Source organism: Dreissena polymorpha, chromosome 10, assembly GCF_020536995.1.
Source record: "Dreissena polymorpha isolate Duluth1 chromosome 10, UMN_Dpol_1.0, whole genome shotgun sequence".
Classification (NCBI taxonomy): Eukaryota; Metazoa; Mollusca; class Bivalvia; order Myida; family Dreissenidae; genus Dreissena; species Dreissena polymorpha.
The window spans coordinates 78,468,065-78,479,395 of NC_068364.1; the positions used below are offsets into that span (position 1 = coordinate 78,468,065).

At 35.0% G+C, this 11,331-nt stretch overlaps 1 protein-coding gene across 2 annotated transcripts; it reads right to left on the reverse strand.

Moving 5' to 3' along the window:
* Window positions 1-222: 222 nt before the first annotated feature.
* Window positions 223-4,924, reverse strand: LOC127848672 (uncharacterized). 2 transcript variants are annotated; one of them, XM_052381259.1, is made up of 7 exons: window positions 4,673-4,924; window positions 3,216-3,319; window positions 2,838-2,957; window positions 2,573-2,649; window positions 1,918-2,185; window positions 860-999; window positions 223-709 (listed from the first exon to the last, which is right to left on the reverse strand). In XM_052381259.1, the coding sequence occupies exons 1-7, from the start codon at window positions 4,844-4,846 to the stop codon at window positions 480-482; spliced, it is 1,113 nt and encodes a 370-aa protein (XP_052237219.1). In that variant the 5' UTR covers window positions 4,847-4,924; the 3' UTR covers window positions 223-479. The 2 variants fall into 2 exon arrangements, with proteins under 2 accessions (XP_052237219.1, XP_052237220.1); XM_052381260.1 differs by lacking the exon at window positions 4,673-4,924 and adding an exon at window positions 3,436-4,561.
* Window positions 4,925-11,331: the final 6,407 nt, after the last annotated feature.

The following is an 11,331-nucleotide window of genomic DNA, read 5'->3' on the forward strand; positions in this document are numbered from 1 at the left end:
GCAGGAATTTCAATTGAAGCACAATCATGCTGTTTTATGCTTTTGATTTTAAAATTGATGGTCAATTGACTCATGCAAATAATCTGCATAGCATCATTTTGACACAAATGTAACAAAGAAACTAACTTCAAAATATATTTCTTATCATACAATTATTGTTTGCATAGTATTTCATTTTAGTATATGCAAAACAACATTTACAGACTATATAAAAATTATTCAGGAACAGATAACTTCATTTTTTGACCCCTGATTATTTTATTTGACCCCCGAAAAAGTCAAGCATGGGGTAATTTGACTCCTGGTTTACACAAATCTATTGAAATCCCTGTAGTAGTGTTATATACATAAAGAGATTGTAAAAGCAAGACCATCTTTTACATCACACTGATTTTAATTATAGGAATGGATGTAATTGCACGCTGTATGCAAAATGGGTAATTGATGCATATTTTTTAATTGTTTATACTATAAATGCATTACAACATTGAAAATGTAGAAATAATAGTTTTACCTAGGTAGAAATCCTTGATAGATGAACACGCCTCCTGGATAGTCATGTCTCTGGCAGTGTAGGGGCACTTTACTTCTATGATGTCTGCACTACATGTTGCTTGTCCATGTTGTTGATGAACTAAACCCCTAAACACGCCTTCGACAAAACCATCTGGTGATGCACCCAAGACACCAGACTCATGCAGCCAAATTCCTGTAATAAAATGATAGAACATAAGATATGACCTTAAAAATTACTTTTATTACAAAGCATAACTGCATTAACAGCAGAATAAGCACATTATGAAATTCTATTACAACTAAAGATCAATTCAAACTTATAAAAAACACATTTTTCACTTGCCTGTCGGGCGTACAGCGACTCCTCCAACCTTACAGTATTCAGCTATGCACACCTGCTCATGTGTTACCCCCCACTGCACAGGTGCCCTTTTTTCCAGGTTATACGCGCTCAGAAGTCTTTTTTTCAAGGACACTGTCAGTCTTGAAAAAAATATACAAACACTTATTTATCTTATATGTTTATTTACATTAAACAACAGTATAAGTAACGCTCGATTGGTCATTGTCGGCTCGGGTACTACTTACATGTACCCTGGGTACTCTTAAGTATACATATATGTACCCCGGGTACGGTAAATATACTTAAAAATACCCAGGCTATTTTAGACTGTACCCGAGTTGTTTTCCTGCCCAAAATCTGATGTCGTCATAAATGCTACCGATACCGTTAAACGATATTGTTTATCTTAAACAAACTTCTCTTCAATTAACCCATTCATGTCTAGCGTCCTGAAAAGAGGACATTGCAAACAGCGTAAACCCTGATGAGACGCCGCATGATGCGGCGTCTCATCTGGGCCTACGCTGTTTGCTTAATATATAGAAATAAATATACTTAACATCCCTAATTTTGGAAATAAATTGATCCAACTTAGAAGGATGGGATAGTCCACTAGGAATAAATGGGTTTAAAAAAACACTACATCACCATGCTTTTTGAGTATGAGTTTCGATGATATATAGGCCATTTAACAGAAAATAGGCACTTATGTTAACATAATTAATTTAACAAAAATAGTCAACAACGACCGATTTAGCGTTCAAATTCCCGGGTATGTTTAAGTATATTTACTGTACCCGGGGTACATGCAAGTATACTTAAGAGTACCCGGGGTACATGTAAGTAGTATCCGAGCCGACAATGACCAATCGAGCATAAGTAACTGCAATGCATTAAAAACATGGCATAAAAAGTAAAGCAAGTCTATTTTGTAATGTCGAGAAACATATATCAGAAGTTCATATTGACCACTTAGTTTAAATTTATATTAACTCACATAAAATGAAGACATGTGCGTCATATATATTAAAATTATAGCAATATGTACTAGCACTTACTTTTTTTTGTCAAACGCTGACAAGATATGTCCGAAGTTAGAGGCGGTAAATCTCAACTTGCGAACAGCTGCCCATAAGGCATTTTCCCTCTGTCCAATAGTTGCTGCAGCTGTTTGGTTGACCTTTTCGTGCGACACCAGCAACTGTCGTCTCAGCCATGTGCGGGGGTCCTCAGCTCCCAGATATTCAGGATGGATCATCAAGTCATCCAGGAGAGGCACTGGTACATCCGGTGTCTGTGGCTCCTCTGCCATAATCCAATGCAGAGCTTTAAACATAAAAAAGAACAGGTCAAATATTAGCAAAAGACCATTAAAATAATGCTCATGTTTTTTTTTAAATAAACAAGACCATGTAGTATTGATAATTTTTGACATACCAAGGATTTTTTGGAATTATTATTTATAAGTCATACTATCACAACTACATAATTGCCAATGAGATAGCTTAATAAGTAATATCTCACTATTTGTACAGCATTTTTTTTTTACGTGACAATTATTGCTTAACATATACATATATATTCAAACGCTTTAAAGCACATACCTGAAATACTCATACTAACTGGAACCGCTCAACAGTAACCAAAAATGCTAACAGGAAAAAATCATGATAACAGGAACAAAACATTCTAACAGGGACCACTTATGCGAACCTGTAAAGCGACCCAACTGTCCAAGTTGTTTATAAATAAAAGTTCTGTCATCATCTGAGACAGATCTGTTTAGAGCCCTGAGTAACGAGTAAAAAAAGGTACATTGCATTAAAAAATAATTATGAAAACAATTATTCTCATGAGTTAATGAATAGATCTAGGATGGTTCGAAAAAGAATTATATACAGTACACAATTTTATTATTTCAAAATAATAGCTTTGAGATGACATTTTTTAATCATTTTAAAATTCTTTTGCTCTTTACCTGTATCCAGGCTGATTTGGTGGATACATTTCAGCCATCGTCACAGTTTTCTTGGGTGGTGCGGATTTCGGACGCTTGAACCAGGAACACTTAATGTCAGTTTTGCTCGCTCTCTTGTATCTGTATCATGAATTAATTTAATAACAACTTTTAAAAGCTTTAATACATACAAGACATAATTAATACTTATAGTAACACATAAGCATTTGCCTCTACATTCCCTGTGAGGATATTTGTGTTTATTATGAAAAACTTACAAATGTAATTGTTAGCTGAAAAAAGTATCATGATTAGTAAACAGATAATTATTTTCTCTGAGTATATTTACAGCATGTTTAAAACATAAACAATACAAATATATGTAATTTTATGCATTACCCAAACAGTAAAGCAGCAGCCACATGATGACATTTGAATTCCCTCATTGGACACTGACACGTCGATGATTGTATCACGCCATTGTCCTCTGGTTCAAGGTGAATCTAATGAAAAACATAGAACAAAATCAGAATGAGAAAATAAATAGTGTTTAAACCATTACGAGTACGATAAGCATTTTACTTTGTCATAGTAATTCGGATGTATATAACTAACCTACTCCTATAAATATGAGGTCGATTTGCATAAGCGGGGTAGCTTACGTCTAATTATTTGGACGGTTTATGGACGTTTCGTGCCACTGCCAGTTCGTGCCACTGATATTTGTGTGGAAAAGGGGTAGACGTTTCGTCCCACTGATAATATATAGGCAGATAGGTGTGAATAATGCCATATAGGTGTGAATGATATTGGGGTGTACATTAATGTAGAAAATTCCAACAATGTTAACAATTATAATTATAAATAACAAAAATAAAATGATTTATTGTTAGTATACAAATATGTGTACATAGTTCGTTATGTTCAATAAATATAAAACATAAAGTGTTTTTAATTTTTATGCATCATGTGTACCGGGTATGTGTATGTAAAAATAAAATAAAATAATATTTGTGCATAGTTCATTATGTTTAAAAAATATAAAACATGAAGTGCTGTTATTTTTTATGCTTCATGTGTATGCACTATATACATAAATAATAATATAACACAAATGAACAATAATACATTTTATTCAATAAAGACCTAATAAAATGAAGTTGGTCTTTTACTTGTAGGAAAAGCTTATGCTTTACTATCGACTCACAAACTATCAATTAGCGGTAAGTGCCTTTAAGTTATTAGCAAACAATGAATTACCGACTCGAACCAATTAGTAAACAACTCACCGCTTTAATGATGATTCAAACTGTGTAATGAATATAATGTTAATTTATTGAAAATGTTTTAATATATTTATGTAATCAATCTAGATATTGTTAAAATGTATGTATGCATTCCCTTTTGATATTGTTAATGTATAATATAAAAGAGTATAGTAAATCTTGTTTCGTTTCTTGTAATAATATACCGGTAATGTAAATTTATTGAAAATGTTTGAATATATTTATGTTAATGTTATCAATCTAGATATTGTTAATGTATTATAAGAAGCATGTAAATTGACTCTTAAACATTTTTGTTCATGTAATTAAAAATAAATCTTGAAATCGCAGAATACTTTTTAAATGAATAAATAATCTTGAAATAAAACAATGTTGATTTAACATTGAACAGATGTTACAATCAAAGGTGCGAAAGTTACCCGTTATGATTCACACCTATACGGTATTATTCACACCTATCCGCTTATATATCAGTGGAACGAAACGTCCAATGCCCTCCTACACAAATATCAGTGGCACGAACTGGTAGTGGCACGAAACGTCCAGCACCCATTTGGACTAATAACTAACCGTAACATTGTATGATGTATTTTTCATTGAAGCCTGGACGCTGGCACGGATTACACGCAGTTCGTCCATAAAGAATTTCAATACCCTGTCGCTTTCAACCGATGCTTCACTCTTTCGACTTAATTTAACGTGCGATTCAACGTAGTTAGACCAGTACATTATTGATATAGCCATTCTGATTTTTTGTATGTACCCGGAAGTTGGAGATCTCGTGAAATATCGGTGGTCACATGACGAGACTTACATACCCTATTGTGCGAATGGGTTATGAACTAAATATAACTTCCGAAATAATCACTACTTTCAGTTTGGAAATGTGATGGCACTGATGCTTTTAAAACGGAAGTATGGATACCGTTTAAACGGTATCGTTTCGTTTATTTTATTTCGTTTAAACGTTTAGAAAAATCTGTAAACGTGATACCCTTGTACCATGTACAGTTGAAATGATGTGAAAGTCTTTATGGTAATATTTGCTAAATATGAGAACACAGCCTCTCAGGCCGCAAATAATTGATCAGTTGTTTGACATATTGTTGCCCATACTTTTTGTGTTGCCGATAGAGTGAAATAAAAGGTTCATAATGAACTGTTAAGTCAATCATTCCAACCAGTGTAAGTCCTTGCATGTTATACGTGATTTAAATAAAGTTCCCATGAACTGTTCCGATGTGTAGTTTCTACTGTCAGTTATAGAAAAAATACGGGCGAAGTAATAAAATTTTCAACCAGTTCTACCATTCTATCAGCTTAAACAGAATATCTGCCCCTAATAATCTTAGCCAACACGCCACAGCTCATATATCTGTATTGAAAAACACCCCATTATTGTTTAAACAGAAGTTATATTTTTAATTTGCCATTTGTGTGCGCTTAATGTATTTGCTCTCCATGACACTAATCCACTTGCCTATGTTCATAGATATAAAGCATTAACACAACATTTCATACCAAGTTGCAGTGGCCGTAATTTATTTGAGGAAAAATCTTAAGACTTACTCAGGGTAACGCAATGCACATTTTCGTGTAAGACACAGTCAAGCAGTTCGATTCTGCCATTTAGTTCAATAAGCCGTATAAAGAAACATAAACGGTCTTTGTCGTAAAAAATTGTAGTCTTAAACGAAATGAATACAACAAATATCTCCGGCAAAAATTATCAGATGATGGGCAAAATAGACACAATTAATTTACTTTTTTTTCATGTAAGGATGTTAGTGTCAGCACAGCTGATGAATATTTTATCAATTTGTTGTGGCCTAAGGTGTGATTTTTCTCATTCCTGATATGTATAGTTATTTATTTTAAAATAAGCAACATCACAAAAAATGTTTAATACGAAAACCATACTATTGGTTTGAAAAGCCCATAAACACATAGAATTAACAAATATTTCGTACAATATTTCGAAAAATAAAGTTAACACATAAAAGATCAATGTTCCTTAAAGCAATAGCCAAAATTTCAACGCTAGATGTGGTCTTGTTACATAGATTTAACAAGATGCAAAATGCTCTTTTGTTATTGTTTGTGGGACAATATATTTACACATGTTCATATACCTTTTTAGTGTCCGCGTGTCGTATGAATACATATCGTTGCAGGAAATAAAAAAATTAAATACATTTTGCCACACAAAAATAAAAATAAGCATTTTGTATCTCGTTAAATCTATGTTTCCATACCACATCTAGCGTTGAAATTTTGGCAATTGCTATAAGGAACATTGATTTTCTTGTGGGTTTACTTTATTTTACGAAATATTTTGCGACATATTCGTTGATTTTGAGTATTTATGTTACTATAATACTTTAAGGTAATCTAGAACATACGTTTATTGCAAATACATTAGCGAAAAAGCTTCCTTTTAAAGGCTCGGTCACACCGAGGTAACGGACGAGAAACGGACATCCGTTCCGTCCGTTGGGAAGTTTTGAGCATGTTCAAAGTTGTCCACCGGATAAAACGGACAGATACCTCCGTTTGATGTGCGGTCTTCATACGTTTGTTTACGAATTATTCGGTACTCGTCCGTTACACCTCCTGTACGTATCCGGTTTATGTCCGTTAATGTCCGGTTGTCTTGTTCCACCACCGAACATTAACCGGACTAATACCAGACTTGCAACGGATCAACCGCACCGTTCCGGACCCCTAACGCATGTTCAACAGATAACAACGGACAGCTAACGTATGCAAAAGTGCGAGAAGTGTGGCGGAACAAAACTGTTGACAGACATTTAATCGTAAATAGCCTGTGGGTCGAAGTATCATTTCATTTTTGTACGCCTTGTGAGAAAGACATGTGCAACGAAGTGTCGTGCTCGCATTCAATTACAGTGTCAAGCCACCCTCGTGCAGGCCCAAATTGGCCTTTTAGGATGCTAATCTGGTCATGCATCGTCTTGCTAAAAAAAGAGAGCAAGGAGACGGAGGCAGCGCAGATGGTGGATCAGGGCTTGGCTGGGCCCCGAACGGAGTCGTCAGTTCGGTCTGTATGACCAACGTATGGTCGAACTACGACGAGAGGACCAACGCTCATTCATCAACTTCATGACAATACCACCGGAGATGTTTGATGAGATTCTCTTTAACTACAGACTTCCAATTGAACCAAAGATGAAGCTAGCAATTGCGCTGCGGCATCTTGTGTGATATGCGATTCGGCTGAAGGGTACCCCATAACACTATTTCTCTTACCGTGCCAGAAGTTAGTACCGCTTAATTTACTATTGTGTTAAAATTTATTTAAAAAGACCTCTGTTCGTCATTTTAATATATTTATATATTTTAATTTCTACTTCTATCATCATTTTATATGAATTGCAATGTGTTTAGTTATTGGTATAGGATAAAAGGCAAAAAGATGAGTGCGCGCTCTACACCACTAAACTCCTAAATTGTATATTATCATTAGTACTGTCTTGTGCGCATATCTTGAAATGCACACAGTTATAAGCACTGTTTATCAAGTTGTTTATTTTTACCTTATCATCCATTCGCTAATAGTCATGAATTATCTACTGTGTCATACACTTATAATCCACGCTAGCTTATCATACTGTTATCTTTTACACGTCAGGTTTTATAGAGCAGTCATAGATGAGTATGCTGACGAGGTGATGCCGTTGCCAACAACAGCTGCCGATTGGACGCGAATAGCGAACGGCTTCAGTGACAGCTGGCATTTCCCCCATACTCTTAGTTCTATTAATGGCAAACGTATTGCCTGAAAATGTCCACCAAGATCAGTGTCTACGTATTTTAACTACAAGAAGTACTTCTACGTTGTCCTGCTAGCTCTGATGGATTCTGACTACAAGTTCGTCTGGGCTGACATTGGAGGCCGTGGTGATGCATGTGATGCACAATTGTGGAACGAGTCTGACCTGAAGGCAGCAGCTGAGAACGGAGACCTTGACCTGCCAGAACCTGTAACTTTGCCACATGATACTGAGGATGCACCCTACTTTTTCATCGTTGTACGTTGGTGTTCGGTACTTTTCCGTTTCTTTCACGTTGGGAGAACGTTTTGTCCGGTTGCAGTCCGTTACTTGCACGGTAATATTCGTTAGCCGGCCGTTAATTATCCGGTACATATCCGTTAAACGTACGTTTTTTTCCGTTATATCAACGGTACTTGTGCGGTCATTGTGTGTTTCGTACGCTTCACACACCGATTGCGAGAGTCTTGAGCGGCAGAGCAGGTACATTTTAACACCGGATATCCAAAATCTGAATATTTTATCCGTTTTCTTTCCGTTACATATTCGTTAGTCGGTCTGACCGGGCCTTAAAATATCTGATCCAAAGATTAAACACAATTCCCACTGCTATGCAGCAAAGCGTAAAAGCTCTCAGCACGGTTTTAATTGCATTAATAACAGTCTACATTAAGCGACTTCAGTGCAACAGCAGTTACAATTTTCATGGTTTGTTTATTTCACATACGTTGTCAGAAGCCTGCATTCTTATTAATTTATTTACTGAATGATTGACTACGTTAACTGAACATCTTCGTGTCGATCACTCAGACGGACACGCCCGCTCTCTGTGCAAAGGTAGCCGTGTGCTGCAGGTCCCCAAAACTGCCGTAGTGCTCCCCTTGAATCATGGTATCCTCCGCACAGATCTGGCGCCTGAGGCCGTCCTGTTATGGGCAGAAGTGTTCTATTGTCACGCTGCCAGTCTAAAAAGGTCACTGTTTTGACTGTAAACTGAATGTCTGACAAAATACTTTTTGACGACAACACATCTTACTGCTGCGATTTTGTATCATTTACCGTTTCAGAAAAAAACTTATTCTACGTGTATGACGAAATAATGAAGGCGTTAACACAATTAACATATCAATATACATTCGGTAAAAAAAAATCGGATGTGTACGAATTGGACATTGCGGGAACAATACAAAATATTTGTCTTCATTTTATGAATTTCAACTTTAAAAGATCTGATGGTGACCAATGTGCAAAATGTACTGGTACACACGAATACGTTTGCAATTGAGAGTTGAATGTGAACGTATTGTATCCGTTTTAGTTTTAAATATAGGATTACAAATCTCCGTGATAAAATTGTTTCAAAAACGAATGCTGCATCCCTACAAATTCGTACAGAATTACATATTTATATTCAGAACTAGTATTTATTAATTTGGGCCTATTGGCGGAAACTTTTCTCAACACTTAATTGGGTGTTAATATAGGACATATTCTTTGCTAGAAGGCTTGGCCGAAAAAAGACTATTGTTTTTTTTACCTTAAACAGTATCCCTCTTTTACACATAACTAATATTAGACGTGCGTTATCTTTAGAGAATTAAAACAATATTTCATATACCTTTTACCATTTATAAAGACAGAAATTATTGGAAATGAAAAGAATTAAACACAAACCCTTTAATACTTATTCATTAATTAAAACAGGGATTTATCCGGGTTAGACAATGTTTGAACTGGGTTTCGTCCGACCCTGTAAAACCTTGAATCGTCCACCTTGTCCAAATCATGAACAAGTTTTATCCCTGCCGGATACATTGTCACCTTGACTCACTGTCAATACACGAATATAAATTCGACGGCATGTCACATTGTCTATTCGAGAGGAACTAGTGCTTTGGTCTCAAACACGAGAATTGTGTCGTTTTACAGGGCAAAATGAAATGTGAATCTTAAGTCCTTAAGAAATTACTGTTAAAATATAAAGATTCAAAGGCGTGAGATTTCGTCATTCGTTTATTTTAATATCATGTGCACTCATAATTTTCATTTAGATTTCCTTTTTTCAAAGAAATAATTGTATTGCATGGTGCTATGTTTGTAACACTTTACGGGAAAAAAGTGTGTTCCACTGTGGGAAGTGTGTCCCATAATCGACCTGTGAATTGACTGAACGACACCTGTGACGCAAATACGGCATGTCACCGTTGGAGATAAGGTCTGACTACAAAGTGTCTTTTTAACAATCAACGCCTATTAAATAGATTAGAAAATAAACCATTTTCAAAACAACGAAACCATTACAATAGTTTTCTACAAGCCCGGTTTCAATATAGACCGGGGAGTGCGCACTGGGACACGTAAACACAAATCGCTTATTTTGAAAGTAAACATTTCAATAAGAAAGAGCAGTACCGCCGATTGGATTCATACACCATAAATGGCATACATAGGTTTATGCATAAAACTAACCTCAAAATCGCATATACCTGTTACTATCCCTTATCAATCAGAGAACGCATTAACAACGTGGATGAATGATGCACTTAATATTTACAGAAAGAGAGATGTATCGCGCATAAGCATGGGTGATACTGGGTGATAATCGCTTGACGATTATAATACATGGATACATCGTATTTACTGTTTACTATGGTGGACATACGCGTTTAAAAATTAAAGTAAAAAAGAAGCCCTTAAACTGTATTAATAAATATGATGTAATGGTGTAATTAATATATGTTATTTTGAAAGTTTTTTTTTAGTTTTGTGATACTGTTTCATCCGGGTAAGTGTTGAATAAATTTAAATAACATTTTCAAAACAGTTTATTTATCTTACAAAGAAATAAGCTATTCCAACGGTAACTTAATTCACATAAATATTATTTAAAAAGCAAACGTTTCGTAACTTTAATTATAAATAATCAAATCCGGTTACAAAACTTTGATGGTGCAAAACACTTCACCTAACGGTTAGCTAAATGGTTTCGGGATAGGTGAATTTGTTACAAAGAAGAAAAACAAATATGTTGCTTTTGTCACAGCCCAAGTGTTTTAGACTGTAAGGTGTTTTGCACAACATTAAGGTTATAATGACTATATCACAAAATGGAACATTTTGAATAAATTAACATCAAATTAACCACGTTTATTTGTAAGCCTGTATGTTGCTTTTGTCATAGCCAAATGGTTTTAGACTGTAAGGCGTTGTGAAAAACATTAAAGTTATGATTATATCTTAAAATGTTATATTTAGAATAAATTAAAATCTTATTAACCACGTTAATTTGAAAGCCTGTATGAAAATTGCATGTTGTTCTGCATAAATAAGTTTAATATTCAGCTGTATTTCAGGGTTTAATCATCTTGTGGGATTTGTTCAGTATCTGTTTTAAAACAATCTTATATGCCGTTTGACAATTTTGAAAATCAATAT

Bases quoted from the DNA above. Each gene is read 5' to 3' on its own strand.
- LOC127848672 (XM_052381259.1), bottom strand. From the start codon at position 4,846: ATGGCTATATCAATAATGTACTGGTCTAACTACGTTGAATCGCACGTT. The intron at 2,650-2,837 runs GTAAAGAGCAAA...CTCGTTACTCAG, and splicing joins CCAAATCAGCCTGGATACAG to GGCTCTAAACAGATCTGTCT. The intron at 1,000-1,917 runs GTAAGTGCTAGT...ATTTTTTTCAAG, and splicing joins TCAGCGTTTGACAAAAAAAA to ACTGACAGTGTCCTTGAAAA.